The following is a 20,617-nucleotide window of genomic DNA, read 5'->3' as shown; positions in this document are numbered from 1 at the left end:
TTTCAATAACCACTCATCATAGAGTCCAGTGTCTGGGTGGTGAAGCAAGGGCTGGAACGCCTAAGGAGACTTTGACTTCTTGTTAACCAGTGAGGTAAGACAGAAGTTTACTTTTGATACTGGCTTGGTATATCTTATGCTAGAATAATCACCAGTTTGGGGGTGAGTCTGCCCAGGGGTTTGTCCTGAACCTGGTATTTTCAGCTGTGACCCACTGAGGCATGGTCACACCTTGATGTGGTGGCTTCCATGTCTGCAGGTGCCTAGCTATTACTATACTACTATATTAGCCTCTTCCATTATAAAGAATCCCAAAATAATTTATAAATGTAACTAACTGATCAGTCTGTCAGATCTTCAAGACAAGGACTGTGTGTGAGAGTCAAATAGTGTTTAGTTATATAGCATATTTCGGCTACTACTATAATACAAGTCATAAACAAAGCTATCGAAACTATAGAGAGAGATCACTTCATGTTGATGCACCATGGAAGTACAGTCACCTCCTCAATGGAAAATGAATAGCAAGGGAGGAAAGGAAGTAGTGAAGACTGACCTGAAACTGCAGCAGGAATTAGTTAGGCAGAATGTAAATACCCAGTTTGGAATTAGGCCAGGATACCACAGGCCAAATTCTGCCTTTGGTTATATCTATATAATCCTACTAAAATCAGTGTCAGAATTTGGCTCAAGTTGGTTAAATCCCTAGTGCAAGGAGACTTAATGACAGTGATCAGGACTTTGGTTTGGTGCCTCTTCCAAAGAAAGATTAATGTACTTTCAGCTTCAAAGCAAAAAGAAAAGGAGTACTTGTGGCACCTTAGAGACTAACAAATTTATTAGAGCATAAGCTTTCGTGAGCTACAGCTCACTTCATCGGATGCATCCGATGAAGTGAGCTGTAGCTCACGAAAGCTTATGCTCTAATAAATTTGTTAGTCTCTAAGGTGCCACAAGTACTCCTTTTCTTTTTGCAAATACAGACTAACACGGCTGCTACTATGAAAGCTACTCTGAAAGCTTCAAAACAATTATCTTTAAATAGCTGATTCCTGGAGAAATGCTTCCACTTTTCTAAATTCTAAGAAACTCAAGTTGCCACAATAAGTGGCTGAAGGTTCTGCTGCCTGCCAGACAAGAACAACATTCATCATATCACATTGAAACACAACATATTTGTGATTGACTCACAGCGCTAAAAAAATATTGGGTGAGATTTAAACACCTGAGCCAAAGTCCATTGAAAGATGCATACCACTGGTTCACTTCAGATACACCAGTTTAATTCCCACATCAGTCAACACCATGCATCCAACTCCCCCTTCTTCAGTGCATCAAACACCACCTACTTGTAATCACTTTTAGGGCCCCTCATGGCCCTAACAGCCAGTGCTATCTGCCTGTTATTAACTCCGTGTCCCTGTCGGTGGAGACTAATCAAACACAGTGTATGGAACTATGTTAATTGTTTTTAAAATTGATCTTCCATTCAGTTCCCTTAAACTATTCCCTATCATTATTTTTAAAAACACCTAGCTCTATATAGCACTTCGAATCAGAAACCACAGGTGCTGATGTATCATTATCTCATTTTACAGGTGGGGAAGCAGAGGCACAGAGCAGTGAAATGACTTGTCCAAAGTCACACAGGAGGCCACCAGGGAGTAGAACCCAGGTTTCTGAGGCCTAGTCTAATGCTTATCCACTAGGGCAACGCTGTCCTGCATAGTCTGAAATATCTTACCATTAAGAAATGTTATGATATTTATCCAAAATTTAATTTGGTAATTTATTTAATCACTCTCAGTATTACTGTACTTCCCAGGATCAATCCCTTCTTGGTGTTTTCATCTTAAATCCTAGCCATTGTTTATATCCCCCCCTTTGGAAGGCTAATTGCCTCAACGGACAGAATGGGTAAGCAAGGCAAATTTAATTTGAGGGAAGGGAGGTGATACCCTTTTCATGGAAAAAATGGTAAAACCAGGCATAATTTCCTGCATTTTAGAGGCTCTTAGATGAAGACATTAGATTAAAAAGAGTCATCCAACCACAACAAAAAAACAATAAAGAAACAGAAGCACGCACAAACAACTAAGCTACTATTTGGAATGCTAAAGTAACTAATCAGTGAAATCATTATCCCACTAGGACACCACCTGTGTTCTAAAAATGCTTAACCTTAAAACTCACTCATGTATTGCACACACACACACAAAATATTAAAAAAAAAAAGGATGATAGAAAATTGGAATGCTTGTTTACTGCCCTCGAATTTGGTCATTGGCAAAGATTTAAAAATCTCTTCCTTCCTCCCCCCATATCCCCTTCTGTCATGATTTTGTTATTTGCTCTAGGAGTGGTACCTCTAAAGGTGTTAAAGTGATATGTGGCATTATTCCCTGAGGAATAAAAGACAGAGTAGTTTTTATTCCAAGAATAGCAGTTATGTTTATTTAAAGGAAATACTGACAATTTGTTATGCTGATGGTATAAAGCTAGGGATACATATGCTGATCAATTTGTATTAGCTTCTTTGCTAAGGTCAGACATGTGCTTGGAGCTGTATGTGATACTGAAGAAGGCATGGTCCCTGCCCAAAGAAGTTCATAGCTGAGAGGCCTGAACATACGAGATACTGAAAGCCCTCAATTTCCATTGTTTTAGCAGTCTCAGACCCTAAATTATGAGTTCACGATATAAACACAACATCCTCGTATATTTCCCTCCTTTTATTGAATGTACTCATCACTTCCTTTGCTTAAGCATAGGCAAACATGCACATTTTCATCCCTTGCAGTAGGGGATAGCCTCAAAGAATATCTGAGTATATGTAGAGCTGGATAAATACTTCTAAAATATATTTGTTAAATGATTTATTCCAAAAAAGACAGATGTGTTAATCATTTTCATTAATATTCAGTCAGCTCTAGATGGAAATCAACAGGGAAAGCAAGACAAAAGGACCTTCCTTCTTCTTAGCAGATGTCTCCTTCTGTTGACCAGTTTTTAGGACTTGAATTGAGATTTGGATGCAATTTATTTCAATCTTCCGTGTCCTGGTCACACAGAAGTATGCATTTAATCTGCAAGTACATTTTAAGTTATGGAAGAAAAGTATTCTCCTGCATTACTGCTTCTAATTATATTAAGAAATTAATAGTTCTTATTTCTGCCACAATTCTGCATGTTTTTCTCCCTTGTGTAAATAATAAAATTTGTGTTTTATAGATGAAATGGTCTTGTTTCATCATTGCATCTGGTGCAAACTCAGTTCTGTCTGGAAAATTAGGCCTGAATAGGGAAACCTTCTGGCTCTACTTTTCGGCCTGATTCAGGTAATACCCATTGTTTTCTACATTTACGTTATGTCTACACTGCAATTAGACACCCACACTGGTCTGTGCCAGCTGACTCAGGCTTGCAGGGCTCCAGTTAAGGGGCTATTTAATTGCAGTGTAGATGTTTGGGCTCAAGGTGCAGCCCCAAGCTCTGGGACACTCCAGCCTGAGCCCAGATGTCTATGCCACAATTAAACAGCCCCTTAGCTTGAGCCCAAGTCAGCTGGCATGGGCCAGCTACAAGTGTCAAACTGCAGTTTAGACATACCTGATATATCCCCATTCCGTCCTATAGAATTATTTGCTACAAATCAAATGTAATTTGTAGTGGTGCCTGAAACCTCCTTGTTTGTTTCTGAAAGTTTGGACATCTTCAGTTTTTACTTCACCCTACTGATTATAGTCAAATAATTAGGCCGTGCAGCAGGGAAGGATCTCTTGGAACCTTTACTGCACCTACAAAATTTTCTAAATCCCTGTAGGTGGGAAAGAAGAACAGATTGTTCTGAGATTGAGAGGCTACATTGGCAATGTTTCCCTTTTGAAAGGATTAGTATGTGCTAGAGAGACCTTTGGTGCTACTGCATTTAGCTGTTCTTCTGCATGGTATGCTTTGTTAGATTTCCTTAGCCTTTTTCAGTACATGATCAATGTATTATATAGAAAGATGTGTGTGACATGAGACCAGGATGCTGTCTGTTCTTTATTAGCACAAGTGAGGAAAAACTTCTAAATGTGGCAGGATTAGACTGCTCAAACTACATTTATAGACAGCCCAGTGCATTCACATGTTGTATTATTATACCTAACCACTTATTGAAAAGAATGAGAGAAAATAGTGAGAAGAATGATAATATTTCCTCCATAGACACTTCTGCCAAAAAAAATAATAAATACGTGTACTTGCTTCCGATCATTCTAGTGGGCTTGTCACAGAATACTCCTAAGCAAATTTAGTACTATAGCTGCTACAAGCTAGAGTAATCACTCAGATACCATTCCATATGCTTCCTCCAAAGACTAGTATCATAAAATAAACAATAACATACTTGAAATTCCAAAAAGTGGCAGATACAGGAAAGCAAAACGATGAAACAAATGGTCATTGCCATTTTAAATGGAAGTATATGTCAAGCCACAAACACCTTTATTATGCTTTATGGCAGCACCAACTCACCAATAGTGCAAATAAAAGTAATGGTGGAATTATTTGTTAGTTTCAAAACATGTATCTTTTATTTTCTTTCATACTTTTGTGGGTTTTTTTTGTTTTCGTTTTTTTTTTTAAAAGATGATTCCAGAGGCCAGGCCTAAAAATGCAGCAGTGATATGATCTATTTGCTCCCCTTCTTTCACATTCTAGACAGCACTATGGGACTACTTGTAATTTCCTTCATCTCTGGGCTATCTTCATCCAAAAGAGACACACCTTTTTACCCATATAAGGACCAAAGAATCAGTGATTAATGTTTTTCTACACCCACGTACATTTTAAAGTTGGTTAAAAAACATTGTTGATTTTTTTATCAACATTGCTTAACAGGTCAGAACATGGACAAACCAATTTATAGATCCTGGTAAATGTGGGCTAGAATCCTGGTATCAGTGAGTGTGTTCCCTCTGCCTAATTTGGCATATCACAAACTGGCAGTAAGGACATTTTCCTATGAATCAAAATACCCAATTTGAATCCCATCTCTGAATTTGACTAACAGTGGCAGGGCCTCCTGATAGATAAATGGATGAAAGTTCCTAGCTCTTGAAAATAAATGCATTATCTGCTTCTCCGGTGCCTACATAACCAACACTGAATTGTGAAAGAAAGAGCATAAAAAGCTGTGAAGAGTGCATGAATCTAAAACACTCTGGACTGGAGTTTTGTCCAAGTGAAGATTTTGAGCTCAATTGTGACTTTAAGATAGACAGGGAAAGTCACACAACAACTCAATCCTTCAAAATGACATTTGAGAATGTATCTTTTCACAGAAACAGGTAATCTAGTTAGCTGAAGTCTCTGTTACAAAGACAACAGCTTTGTTACTAGGGTCAGCATGGTGTAATGAAATAAACAGAACTGAGAGGGCTACGTAAACTCTTCCAAGTTTGGTTAAAAAGGTTATTGAATTTTTGTGCAAGAAACACGTCTCAAGGATTTGAAGGCCTAAAAACATTTGCATTCTGACAAACTCCAGTTTCTCATAGCCAGATCTCATTGCTAACCCACATAGGCAAAATTCAAGCCCATTTGCATGGGTCCAATGCTTCTATGGAATTAGCAGTGTCTCAGGTCTGATGCAAGAGAATATTAACTCAGGAAAGCAAAATTTTCCCTTTTAAATCTGGGATATATTATATAATTGAATATATAAATGTAATAATGAGGAAGTACACCCAATTCCATCCCATCCAGCCTGATCTTGTCCTGCCCACCCAATGCTCTTTGGCTCCTTATCACATTCTGCTCACCTAGTCTCCAACCCTCCACGCTCTTCACTGCAAACTGTATCTTCTTGCCCAGCCAGTCCCTGTCTCCTCCTCCAGGCCCCCCATCTAAGTCCCATTCTTTTCCCTCACTTCAGTTACCAGTTCCAGTTCTTGAGCTCCTCCCCTCAGTTTCCCTACAGGCACTTTGCTCAACCAGTCCCTGTGTTTCTTCCTCCCTACCCCCCACCCCCCCCTTCCTCATTTAATCCAAGTCTTCTTTTTCCATGCCCAATGTTTTCTTTCCTTCCCTTCCCCTCTCCCCCACGATTCTCTGCCCCCATATCTTTGCCCAGCTAGTTCCAGTCTACTTCCTCTGTCTCCCCATCCACCCACCTTTCCTGTTCTTGCAGCCTTTGCAATCAAATCAGGCAGATTCCATCATCATACTGCCTGCACAGCAGTTGGGGGGAGCATTGAGAGCATACAGAAGAGAGAGCCTCTCTGCTCTTAATTCCTGTGCCCAGCACCACAATGACCCAGAGAAGCCAGCAGCAGCAAGTGCAGAGAAAGTCCTGCTCAAGCCCTGCAACCCAAGATAGGAGCATGCTCTATATAAATAGCACCTTCAGAGAATTTACCTGAGAAATTACCAAGGCATGTGTGAACTGAGATTTTTCAGATGCATATAACTTGACCAAATGTGGGCATTTTTTCCCTAAGGAGGGAAAAAAAGGCACTCCCTTGGCATTAGAGGAACACCCCCTGGTTTCAAGCCCTTGCTTCAAACACAGAGATTCTAGAAGCTTTTCACTGAAGTGGTAAGACTTCTTTGTTTTGTTTTGTTTAACATGGGCAAACAAATATCCTTCCCCTATCTCATGCTCAGCTTTTCCAGGTATTCTTTCCCTAGTGGATTTTGCTGGAGATATATAAACAACACTTTTGTTAAGCACACTTGCAACTCACGCTTCCTTTAAACAGAGGCATCGATCCCACAAACAAAATGTGAGATCGATGCCACTGTTTAAAGGAAGGTTTCAGAGTAGCAGCCGTGTTAGTCTGTATTCGCAAAAAGAAAAGGAGTACTTGTGGCACCTTAGAGACTAACCAAATTTATTAGATCTAGCTTTCGTGAACTACAGCTATCCGATGAAGTGAGCTGTAGCTCACGAAGCTTGCTCTAATAAATTTGTTAGTCTCTAAGGTGCCCACAAGTACTCCTTTTCTTTTTTTGTTTAAAGGAAGCATGAGTTGCAAGTGTGCTTAACGAAAGTGTTGTTATCCCCTTAGCACAGTAGGCCCCCAGAGCTTGTACTGTAGGCACTATAATAGTCTGAATGCACCTCTACTGTGTTAGCAGTTTCTGCTGTGTTGCAACACCATGCAAGTCCAACAGAAATCACTAATGACCGATGCCACTGCAGTGATATTAAGTGTATTTTAATTTAATTCTATGCAGGTCACATATCAACACATTAACAGAACAGTGATTTGATCTTCACCAGAGCTAAAATGATTGAGTTAACAAACATTAGATCTATATGTTTCCAGTCTAAAATGGCAATTAAACATTCACTCCAATTATGATGACTTCTTATTTTTCGTGTATGTTAAATTCTTCACATCTCACCACTCCATCCTACTGTCATTTTGATTTGTTGATCTCTGCTAAATCATAAAGGGAGTAGGTTTATTTAATATCATGCTTATCAGTCCTGTCATCAGAGTGAAGATGTTTTTAAGACTCAGAATAAGACCATTATTAAGCATTGATGTTGTCTAACTTTTTCTGTACTGAAAGAAAAAGGAAACTGCAGCGAGTGAGCAAACCAAACCAATCAGAACAAAGTGAAGCCAAGTCTATCCCCTTTCCAGGCTCCTTGGGGTTTTGGGAAAGAACTAACCATTGAAACTCAAGCCAAGAGAAACTATTAGCTTGTTCACAGCAGTCCTTTCAAAGTTTCCCAGTATCTTTTCATATCATAAAAAAGTTAAAAACAAAACTACCTTAGGTAGTCAAACAAAATCATGAGAAGTCTAGTTCTCATAATACAATTCAAGTAAATTTCCAGCATGTGGCATACACTTCTTAGCTTGACTTTGATTAAATGATATAATGCTTCTTCCCACTAGAGTTCATAGTTCATAGAATTAAATTTGTTACAGTACCTCTTCTGGACATATTTCATGTCAGTTAATGCTACTGTCTTGGCAGCTTTCCCTGAGTTGTATCACATATATGGGGCTTCCTAGAAACAATCTCATGGGAAGTGAGGGTTCGCAGCAGGAACTGGGGTTCCCCACTCTGTACTTCAACTCTCAGCAAAAAATGCAAAGCATCACCAAATTTAAAAGAAGTGGGGCAAGAAGAGATTTCTGAATCTCTCCATAAGGCTAGTTACCTATGGAAGGGACTCTTGTCTCCATGCATACGTTGAAAAGAACTTTTCACTCGTGCAAAGCAACTAACTAAGGCCTACTGGATATGCAATGTCTGGAAATAACATGTAGGAAGAAATGGAATACCAATTTTGAGATGCTTATCTGAACCAACCCTTTTGAGATTCACTCATCATTACGCTCAGAGGAAAGATATCAGGCTACAGGACTGCAGAGCAAACTAAGTAGTTCAAGCCTGATGACAAAACTATGATATTGTATATTCTTAAAGAGGAAAGGAGCACAAAAATTGTAACAAGAACTGAAAATATGATCTAACTTACAGTTTTATATACAGAGTTTCTTCAGTTTGACTTCAAGTATGCATGTTTACAGATGAGATTGTTATGAGTGCTGAAGAAAGGTTTTTTTGAAAATTCCACCCTAGACTAATGTTCATTATTTGAAAATATGGTGTACACTTTCTATTATCAAAAGTTTTTTTTCCACAAGAAAGGTAATATCACAATATTTTTAAAAACTACAGTGATGAAAAGGAGATAGTGAACTAGTAATGTTACAGGAAATATTTGCAGCATTTTTGTAACTCTTGAATTGGGTATAATTTAATTAGTCATTTTATTTCCAAGGAAAACAATATAGTACAGCCATCTTGGAAATAAAAATGACCTTTCAAAACACTGCGAGCTGCACAGATTAAGTTTCAGAAACTACTAATGAAAGAAATACATTGTAATCATCAATACACTAACTAATTGTATGCCAATGAAACAAGTATAACAAACATTTTCCTTTGCATGGCTATTATCAGAGCTAGGTGGAAAGTAATTATACCATCCTGTGAAAATTTTCAAGATTTCAAAGAAAATTCCCATCTCAAATTAGGATGAAATTTGAAGTTTTAAAAAGTTTGTTTGGGTCAATTGAAATGTGTTTTGAAATGTTTTTCAACTTTCCTGAGAGGTAGGGAATTATTATTCCTAATCAAAATATATCCATTTTTTGTGGGGTTTTTTTGCCAAAAATCAACATTTTCCATGGAGAAGACTCCATTTTCCGATCAGTTCTAGTATACATACTCTACTTGGTTTGTTTGGGTAAAGGAATTATTCATCAATATAAGGTATTATTGCTTACGTATTGTGCAATGCACATACAATATTCCCTTAAATATATTTTTAAGGAGGAACAAATATTGATTTGAGCTCATTCCACCAATAATAGGAATCTCTTTCTACCGGTGACAACCCCTCCCCCAATATTTAAGGGAATATTGTACATTCATGAACAATATACAAGAAACAACACCTTATTGTTAAAATTCCTTTTATCCCAAAACAAACCTAGTAGAGTATATATACTAGAACTGGTTGGGAACTGCTGCCAGATTTTCTCATCATTTTCTGTACCTCATACCTACTTTTTGTCATATTATAACAGAACATTTTCAATTGTTAACAACTGCCCCCCTCCCGAACTGAGAAAGTATGTAGCAGAGTGTCACGACCATAAGTATTCCAAGTAATTCTTTTGAAAGAAACAAAGTACTATTATTTATTTGTATTGCACCTAGGAACCCCAGTCATGGACCAGTACCCATTGTTTTAGGTCCTGTACTCAGACAGAATTTCACATAGTGAAGTTAAAAGATGTGTGCCTACCACCACACAGGGTTTATTTGTTTTACTGAAGAATTTCAGCAAAACTGAAGAAATAAAATACCTCTTATTTTAGGCAAACCAGTAAAGAGGTTTATAATCAGCTCTGTAAAGACATTATCTTTTTTTTTTTTCAAGGCCCATATTGGTTTAACAACTCGTCCTAAGTACTACATAAAATAATGAGTAAATCTGGCAGAAGCTCAGGTTGCTGCATTAATATATATAAATTAGATTTTGGAGTCTTAAATGTCTAGTACATTTTTCAGCTATCCTTTCAAAATCTGTTACAAGACGCTTTCGCTATAAATGAACTAAGTGCATGAGCAAAAAATAATGTAGATCATAAAATATACAAAAACCCAGCAGAGTCAGAGAGAATGAGAACTTTCCATTTTCATGTGGGCTCAAGAATAGAAATAATTATGTTGAACATTTCACCCTGCTTACATTGACAATTTCCTGCCAACAGAGCACAGGAAACAACAAACTGTGTTTGAGGTTGGTTAAAGACATTTGCCTATTGTGTCACAAACACTATTCTTTTGAGTGCTGAATGCAGCAGTGTATTAATCTAAATCTGAGGTTTAGGAATAAAAGAAGGAACCTAAATGCTAATATAATCTTCCTCAGACAGCACTTAACTAAATAAAATCTTCATGCTTTTGCTAAATCATTGTTAAGCAGCTGCATTAGGAGAGAAAACATAAGTCACTGGAAATCTGATAACTTCCCTAAAAGTATAGCAAATATTCTTTTCCTCTTAAACAAGAAGATATTAAATAATAATAAAAATATTACATTTATGATTACGCAAACAGTATTTCACTAAGAGCAAGCTCTCTAGACATTAGGGGAGCTCCTATATCCTACACAGTATGAGTGGTTCCTTAACATGCTTCTTGGTATCACTTGCTTGGCAATATTGTTAGTTCCAGCATACTGCTGGCAAGGATTATTTTCTTTGTTCCGCTGATAACCCTGAAAAAAACTAAGTATAGCTCCCAATTATAAAGTACAACTGCTAGAGAAGGCTCTATGCGTTACAATGTGAACTGGGTGAGGGAGTGACACCAAGGAGATTTCTATTTCCTTGGTGTCAGTCCCTCACCCAGTTCACCATTGTAACTTAGTTTTTTTCAGGGTTATCAGTGGAACAAAGAAAATAATCCTTGCCAGCAGTTTGTTGTTTCCTGTGCTACCTTTCCTCTTTAAAAATATACAATATCATAGTTTTGTCATCAGGCATGAACTACTTAGTTTTGCTCTGCAATCCTGTAGCCTGATTTCTTTCCTCTGAGCGTAATGATGAGTGAATCTCAAAAGGGCTGGTTCGATAAGCATCTCAAAATTGGTATTCCATATCGGACTCAAGGAAATCCTCTTCTTTCTACATGTTATTTCCAGACATTGCATACCCAGTAGGCCTTAGTTAGTTTGCTTTGCACGAGTGAAAAGATCTTTTCAACATTCCTATGAGTATAGATTATTTTAAATCACAACAGCACAAAATTCTGCTCCTTTTGCCCAACACCTTCTATTGGGAACAAAACCCAGTTTAATCCTTTTCATTATCAATTACCCTTAAACATCTTAGACTACTTTAGATTCAAGATCATTGCTGATGGTAATTGTCTGCTTGCTGCAAAATATCCATTTCAGGGGCTGTTAATTAGACTTGTTTCATCCTCTCCCTCCCATCCCCAAACTTCATCCATCACCACATATGCTTTCCTCCTTGCCCTGATTACCTTTCAGTTTAAAAAAAAATCTAACCACTTTTTCATTATGAAAATAACTTAGCTTCAAGAATTTTTTCCCACCAGCCTGGAAAAGAAGATCCCTTACCTGAGAAAAATGATGATTACAGTTTGGTTTATGGTACAGAGGTATCTTGCACTGCTGAGTGACATAATTTCCCTGCTCATGTTGGGTACATTGATGCTGAAATAAAAGACCCGCAGCATGGCTGCGGCTGGCCTGGATCAGCTGACTTGGCCTCACGGGACTTGGGCTGCAGGCTATACAATTGCAGTGTAGGTGTTTGGACTCGGGAGGGACCCTGGCTCTAAGACTCCGCAAGTGGGGAGGATCTTAGAGCCTGGGCTCCAGCCTGAGCCTCAATGTCGACACTGCAATTTTTTAGACCTGCGGCCTGAGCCCTGTGAGTTTGAGTTAGCTGACCCGAGCTCTGAGATTCCCTGTTGTGGTTTTTTTTATCATAGTGTATAGAATCATAGAATCATAGAATATCAGGGTTGGAAGGGACCCCAGAAGGTCATCTAGTCCAACCCCCTGCTCAAAGCAGGACCAAGTCCCAGTTAAATCATCCCAGCTAGGGCTTGTCAAGCCTGACCTTAAAAACCTCTAAGGAAGGAGATTCTACCACCTCCCTAGGTAACGCATTCCAGTGTTTCACCACCCTCTTAGTGAAAAAGTTTTTCCTAATATCCAATCTAATATCCAATATCCAATCTAGTGTAGATGTGCCCACACTCCCTGAGTGTTTTGTAATGGAGAAAAATGCATCTTCAGCCACCTTTTGAAGCTCATGAAACAAGAAAGAAAGTCTTCCTTTGCACCCACGTGATATAGTGATACTGCCTGAAGGCGGTTCCTTACATTTAGTAGTGGAATTTCCTATTTCTTCCATGTAGCAGCCTTTCTAGATAATCCTAGCCATATATAGAGAGAGGACCTGTATTTTCAGAAGTGACTAGTGAATTTGGGTGAATCAATTTTTTAGATGCTCAGCTTGAGACACCTAGAAAGAATTAATTTGATGGTTATTGAAAATGAGGAAATAATACCTTTGGCATAGCAAGTGCCAGGCACATGTATATAAGATTCCCCAGTTCACAGCTTTGTGCACGGTCAGGATGGTGACTGGCCAGATTTTGATGTAATATTTGATAATCCAACTTTTTTTGTTAAGATATGTAGTCTATGCCCAGTTGTCTTTCAATCTTGCTGTTATTAGTCAGGATCATAGGATAAGTACTGTGTCCATTAACAGGTGTCTGCAGAATTGGACTCTTAGTTTATTGCTTTGCTTTTGCTTGTTGCAGACATCCAATACAGTAAAGCACCTCTCATGCCCTTAAGTTAGAAGAGTTACTTTTTTATTAGTTCAGAGTAGCAGCAGTGTTAGTCTGTATTCGCAAAAAGAAAAGGAGTACTTGTGGCACCTTAGAGACTAACAAATTTCTGCAGTCCACTGATCCAATCTCTGTTTGATTTCAGAGCCAATCATTGACATACTAGGAGAGGGGAAAGTGAGGAAAAACAAAGCTGGTAAAATGACGAGTCCAAGAAATATCTTTATAAATAAAATAAATCCTGTTGGGGACTGGATGTTTAGGAATTTGGTAGTAGCACATGAAACTTTCACTCATGATCTGTCGATACTAGGAACACAGACATCACTGCCATCTGACGGTTGATTATTTGAAATTAATTGATATCTGCCCAGTTCCTGTTAGACAGGTATAACCATAATCACACACTCCTACTTAAAGTTAATTGGTGCTCCTATTAGAAGTGACAACAGAGGGGTTAAATAAGGAGAGAACAGTCATGATGACAAAACTGCCTAACTTTTTATTCTAAAGTGGCCTCACAAAATGTACAGGTTGGTGGGGTGCCAAAAGCAGCAGAATTTTGTGCTGTTGTGATTTAAACATAGGAATGTTTCTGTACTCATAGAATGTTGACAAAATTAGTCCAATGAGCTCCTTTTATATTTATATATTAGACACACACACATTATGTCCAGATTGTGTAATAACATCTTAATTGGCATATTCAGTAGAAAGATAAATTGGGGGATTATTAGATTTATAGAGACATATAAAATCTTCAGAAATAATCTCATATCGAGCAGGGACAATGGATAAAGGGACTAAAGAGGTCAAATTCCATGTCTAATTTCAAAGATTGCAGTCCTAGGGACCATAAACAAACACATAACTCTATAATAGTAAATGCATTTACAGTATACTCTTGAATATGTGAATAAACTGTAAGTGACAGATTCTTTTAACAAATTAAAAGTTTAAATACCTTATCCTCTGCCTGGTTTAGCCCTCTTTTTAGGTCTTCCACACGACTTCTCAGCTTCTTAACCTCAGCCTCGTGTTGTTCCACTCTCTTGTTTGCATGCATCAATTCTGCCACTTTATCATGAAACTGCTTGTTTAGCTTGTGGTGTGCATGCTGCAGATCAATGAGCTCCTTTTAAATAAAAACAATACCATTCAGATACTGAAACACATCTGGGGACTCAAACAGTTTAGAAATCTTCTTAAAGGAAGCTTTCTATCAGGGAGCCTGCTTTGGCTGTTGAAAGTCTTGCTTATAAAAAAAACTGGTTAAGTATATTCCAGTAATATTTATTTTAACAAGAACAATTCTGCATTTTCAGGTGAACTTAAAGTGTAGGACCTATTCACATCACTTCACAAAAACTATAGGGAGGGCAGATCTTCAGCTGGTATAAATTGTCTTTATATCACCGACTGACACCAATGAAGCTATAAAAACATACACCAGCTGAGAATCTGGCTCAGGGTCTTTTATCACAGCATTGCACTGTAACATGCCACCACTGAGGAAGAAAATAGTCCCTTCAGTAGAGAGCTGTGAGAAATGTCACAGCTGTCTGTGACTGTCTGAGGAGAATTGCTGTGGAAAATTATATGATATTTTATCAAAGACAGTTAAACTGGTGAAGCTTCCAACCATGTATCAAAGCCCTTTCAGTTCTTAATTCAAGGTAGATGAAACAAATATTAAAATAAAGTTAATCTGTTTCTGGAACATTTTAAAAAGTAAAATAAATCTGTTTATACCTGTTTTCTCTTGCCAACTCTTAAATTAAATACACATTTTCATAACTAGTTAACCTCTATCCTCTGTGCTAAGGTAATAATCATTTGGTCAAAAATCTTAAGAGTGAGGAAAACCAAAGTGATAGCAGAGAGATGCAACTAGATATACAAAGTTAGTGTAGTCAAGACAAAACGTTTTACATTTGAAAGTAGCAGTGTGTATATCCAGGAATGTGGCCTTGCACAGTCTGAAAGTTCTGCACCCACTGCTCTTCATCCCAACCTGCATAACAATATGATCCCACCAGTCAATGGTTGTTTCCTCAGGCCCAAACTGGTGCTCCATCATCTCTAGTTTGCTCTGTGAATGCCACCAACAACCTTGAATTGTTTTCTTTCCACAGAACTCTAGCCTCCAAGGAATCCTCACGTTCCCCACAGCCCCTCTTGTGGCTCTGCAAATACTGCAGGATTATGCAGCCTGCGCTTGCAGTGCCCATGATAATAGGCTTTGCAGGTTCCATGCTTCTGTTAGAGATGGTGGACAGCATGGAGAGACGCATGGGTTTATGGGGGATTTTTAAAAGAAGGCATACAAATTATAAAATCTAGATGAAATTACTGGATGGAGAACACTGCATTATGTGAAGTTGACCCCATGCTCCCAAGTCACCCTTGCATGACTTTGTTTTTGGAGGAACTTCCCAAAAGACCCCTGCACTGGATGATGATGAATTGCACAATGGGATACCTACCCAAGGTGCACTGCACTCTGCATCAATAGAAGTGCTCCTGATGAGGGATGTACACCACTGACACAAGGAGCTAAGTATTCACACTCACAAGCGATGTCATAACTGCAGCATGATGTAACTTAGGTCAACATAACTTTGTAATATAGACGTGCCTAAGTGTCAAATTATTAGTATGCAAATGACGATGGCAATAGTTGAACATGCCTACTGTGAACTAGCTGTTCCAGAGGCATGCATGAAGCCAGTGCAAGTTGACTGATCATGTAGGGAACAAGCGCTGTCTTTCTCTTGACAACTTACTGTTATAGCCTTCCCCTCCCCTAAAAATGCATGCTGTTAACATCATGTTATTTGTCCAATTAGACCACATCACTTCCTTTTTTGAATCCCTGCACGGTAATTTTCTTCCCAGATGCTAGCAAGTAGGTGCCAGGTTAGCCTATCCTTATTCAGACTCATTGTGGTGCCAGAGATGAAAAGGGATCTCTTTTAAGTACAGGAGTCCGCTCACACTGATAGCAGGTCTCTGAGATCAGCTATGTCATAGTCTTTATTAAAATATACCATTTCTGAGGTTGGTGACTAATATTATTGCTTTCCTAGAGCCCCACAAAATATGTCTGTTCTCAGGGCATGAATGTTACAGTTGAGTTCTCGGAGTCCTTTAGTGCATGTACCATAGCTGCTGTTTCTGTTTAGTGTTTACACAGTTGCCTTCATTTTTATCTCAGATATCTAAACCACTGGTTTCTAACTTTGTGTGCAGATGTAACTGGAAGCCCTCCAAAGTCGGAGGTGTAGATAAAAGGCCAAACAGCTAGTGACTAGAATGCAATAATAAGGAGGTAATGATCAAATACAGGTTCTTGTTGTTTTGTTCACTAAACTTCTCTCCAATGAATCTCTGAATGTTAAAAAACACAAAGCAATGTCAGGCAATGCTTTAAGAAGCTACTGTCTTTCCATTGCTCTCAAAACCTTTATTTTTCCATTTCCCTCCCCAAAAATGTGAAAACTAATTCTCACTGGCTAAATGGTATAACTGAGGTATCAGCTGTATGATTTAAAACCATCAGTCTTGTTCTGTAGACAAACACAGAGTGACTTGAGGATACTGACCGGTTGAGATAGTTCACTTTGCAAAGCAGAACAAGTATCAGTATATTTAGTAGACTTTGAATGTTATAAGATCTTGAGTAGCACAAGATACATTGGATGATCCAAACACCAATCTCAGAAAGGCAACACTTCCCAACAGAGGTGGCTGAGAATGAGTGTACTCTCGCTTAAACCAGGTTCTTTTTCCCACACTTTCCACTGCAGTCCTGAAGCAGACAGCTACACATAGGCAAGTATTTCACTAGTGTCTAAGGCATGCTGCCCACCAGGGCATTTGGGAAACAGTAGGTGTTGTAAAGAGGCCAAAGGGAAAGGTGTTTTATTGGCTGTGATAGTATCTTTATGAAAGGGGCCTCTGAGAAAGGAGATGGGGACAGGAAGTAGTAGGTTGTCAGTGGAGTGGAATTGGATTTTGTATCCATACTGGATTTTTCTAACAGCCACTAAAAAAAGGTGGGCAGGGCAATCCTTAAATGGGAGAAGGGGTTTTCTTTCCCCTGTAGCCCAGACAAAGCTTCTCCACCCCAGAGAGGGGTGTATGAGAGACCTAGCAACTGCTCACTCCTGCCCAACCACTAGATTGCTATGCATTGTATCTCCTCATTTGTGTGAAGCTTCTAAAGCCTCAGCAAGCTGGTTCCTTACTTGGCGTCCTCTGGCATATTTCCTGGGCCCTGACTCTCAGTCTGCTACCCCCTTCTCAGAAATGGGGCTCCTCAGCCCACCTGCAATCCAAAGCCCTACCACCAGCATTGACGCCTATATATTCCAGTTACTTGAACATAGCTGTCTCCACACAGAAGGTGTGAAGCTTCTGGTTTATAGTTCAGCTTTCTCAGGGGCAAAAAGCAGTGTGAAGCAGTTAACACACACTCATGACACGATTCTAACACCTTTATGAATAATCATACAATGCATGAGTGTACAATCATACAAAACAATAAATACAAAGGCGTGTCCCCTCCCTCACTGTTCCAAGGCATTCCTTGGGCTGAGTCTAAGTCCCTTAGGTTTTCCAGAATCTTGGAGCCCATCTGGCTCCGGAAAGCCATTAGAAAGCTCCTGCTCCATAAGGCCTCCTAGATGGCGTGTGACCTCTTCCTCCTGGAGCCTCTTACCCAGCTTCTGTGAACTTTCTTTCTTTCTCCTGCCCCATGCTGCATCTACCTGTCCCCTATTCTTGTATGTTCCTTGGTTAAAACCCCTCCTGGTCACTGGTCTCCTCGTTCTGTTCCTGTAAGTTCCACTGCTCCTACGTTCCTCCCACCTTTCCGAGGAGTCAGCTAATTGGTTTTCTAAGGGCATCTCACCTATTGGCCCAGATATTTGCACCTGAATAGGGTCATTGAGGCTTCTCTTGTATCTCTCTGGTTCGTATCTTTTTCAGGGTTTATTATTATAGTGGTGGATCTACATACATATATACATTCATGACGTGGCAGTTTTTTATAATACAACATCACCATATCAATCAGATTTCAGAAATTTTACAGACATAGCTCCAGTGGAGAGGATGGGAGGAGAGCAGCATTCTTTGGCTTCATTACAGTTGTCCCCTGCTCCACCAGCAGATAATTAACCTGCGTTGTGCAGGAGGTCGGACTAGATGATCATAATGGTCCCTTCTGACCTTAGGCAATCTATGAATCTATGAATTGTGGTATATAACTTTTTTATTATTATAATTTATTCTCTTTTTGTCCCTTTCCATTCTGGCTAACTTTGGACCAAATTCTGACCTCTATAACAGTTGTGAGGTTACTCCAGCTTTACACTGGGATAACTTAAATCTGGGCTCTTTAATAAATGCACTGTATTACTTTCACAAGACTGATGTGGTGAGCACAAGGTTTATTTTTGCACAAGAAATTGTGATTTTTTTAAAATAAAAGCACCTAACTTTAGAAGTTGGAACTGGGCATGAATAAAGTCAGCATCAAAACAGCCAACTACAGCTTTGTAGTAGTAACAATGGAAACAGAAAGAAAGGAAAAAGGCATAAGCAGAGGTTGAATAAATCTGACAAAAAGGCTACTTGAGAAATAATTGCTGGATTTGGGGGCTTTTTAAAAAAAATCTTTTGAGCAATCTCTACCGCATTATAATTATAGGAGCTCCATCTACAGTTATAATAATCTACAGTTATAATCAATACGATTGGCCTATTTTTCAGAGAGAATCTGGTTTGCACACAATAATAATACATGGTATGACTACGGCTATAGAAGAACTACACTTCTATAATGGGTCTGGCTTGATTGCCACCATAATGATAGCCTTGTTACACTTCAGCTGGGTTCAATAGGGGACTTGGGCAAGAAAAGTTATTCTGATATGGAAACAAGTTTATTAATCATGGGGAAATAGTTTTATTTTGTGTAATGACTCATCCATTCCCAGTCTCTATTCAAGCCTAAGTTAGAGTCATTACACAAAGTAAAACTATTTCCCCATGTTATTTCTCCCCCCCACCCCCCCCCCCCCACTGTTCCTCAGATATTCTTGTTAACTGCTGGAAATAGCCTACCTTGCTTGTCACCATGAAAGGTTTTCCTCCTTCCCCCCCCTGCTGCTGGTGATGGCTTATCTTAAGTGATCACTCTCCTTACAGTGTGTATGATAAAACCCATTGTTTCATGTTCTCTGTGTGTGTATATAAATCTCTCCTCTGTTTTTTCCACCAAATGCATCCGATGAAGTGAGCTGTAGCTCACGAAAGCTTATGCTCTAATAAATTTGTTAGTCTCTAGGGTGCCACGGGTACTCTTTTTCTTTTTGCGAATACAGAATAACACGGCTGCTACTCTGAAACCTATTCTAAGCTAGATATCATATCAAAGAAAGATGTATTGGATTTTGTTTTGTCTTGATGAAACCAACTGTATGCATTCACACATGCCTCACCTCAACTTTCCCCTAGAATCTAAATAATTTCAAAATGACAGTTTATTAGTTATCTTAACAATTTATCAGACTCTGAAGGTAAATGCTGTTGTTTGTAATTCTCTATTAGTTTTATTAAGGTTGTGCAGTCAGAATGTGCAGTGACCTGAACATAGCAGATTATCCAGTATTGTGTTTACATTTTTCATCAGCTTTTCTAATGCCTCAAGGAGAACATTATACCAGGAAGTCTAAATAAGCAGAGATCTGGTTTTCAGCATATTTCTACTATTTATAAACAGAATGCTTTAAGACTAGAATTTGTTTTACCTCACTTAATAAATGGCTCCCTCAGGTCCAAAAAACCCCATAGGAAGTATACCTCCACTTGTATCCTTTTGTGTAGACTGTACAAACACTTCTAATTTCTGTACATCTTCAAAAAGATACGATAAGGTTGCCTGTAAAGTATTCTGAGACCTTCCTGATTGCCCCATGAATAAAATTAACTACTGTGATTCCAGTACTACTATAACCTATTCCCTTGTGTACCTTAAGGTAAACTTCATCAGATCCTGCTTATTTGAATAAAAAATTGAGCTATCTAGGTGATCTTTATTGTGTTCCTTCTGAACAGCCTTGTGACTTCCCTCCCACCCTGGCAAACTATAAATATAGAAGTAATATTATATTTCCAGAGACTATAGTAAGGCCTAGTCTACACTACGAAATTAGGTCGAATTTATAGAAGTTGGTTTTGTAGAAAGCGTTTTTATACAGTCGATTGTGTGTCCCCACACAAATGCACTAACTGCATATAATCGGCGGAGTGCGTCCACAGTACCGAGGCAACCGTCGACTTCTGGAGCATTGCACTGTGGGTAGCTATCCCACAGTTCCCGCAGTCTCTGCCACCCATTTGAATTCTGGGTAGAAATCCCAAAGCCTGATGGGACTAAAACGTTGTTGCGGGTGGTCTGGGTACATATCGTCAGGCCACCCTTCCCTCCCTCCCTCCGTGAAAGCAACGGCAGACAATCGTTTTGCGCCTTTTTCCTGAGTTACCGTGCAGACGCCATACCATGACAAGCAAGCTCAGCTAACCGTCATCATATGTCTCCTGAGTGCTGGCAGACGCGATACTGCATTGCTACACAGCAACAGCTTATTGCCTTTTGGCAGCAGACAGTGCAGTATGACTGGTAGCC

The 20,617-nt window shown here is 39.0% G+C and overlaps 1 protein-coding gene across 1 annotated transcript in view; it reads right to left on the bottom strand.

The window, feature by feature from the left end:
- Positions 1-20,617, bottom strand: part of CCDC102B (coiled-coil domain containing 102B) — a 371,099-nt gene that overhangs the window by 94,675 nt on the left and 255,807 nt on the right. Inside the window, exon 7 of the mRNA XM_038388290.2 lies at positions 13,886-14,056. Within this exon, the coding sequence (XP_038244218.2) occupies positions 13,886-14,056 (171 nt within the window). The remainder of the gene's footprint in view (positions 1-13,885; positions 14,057-20,617) is intronic.

This window comes from Dermochelys coriacea, chromosome 2 (assembly GCF_009764565.3).
Source record: "Dermochelys coriacea isolate rDerCor1 chromosome 2, rDerCor1.pri.v4, whole genome shotgun sequence".
NCBI lineage: Eukaryota > Metazoa > Chordata > Testudines > Dermochelyidae > Dermochelys > Dermochelys coriacea.
This window is presented reverse-complemented; position numbering and strand designations above follow the sequence as displayed.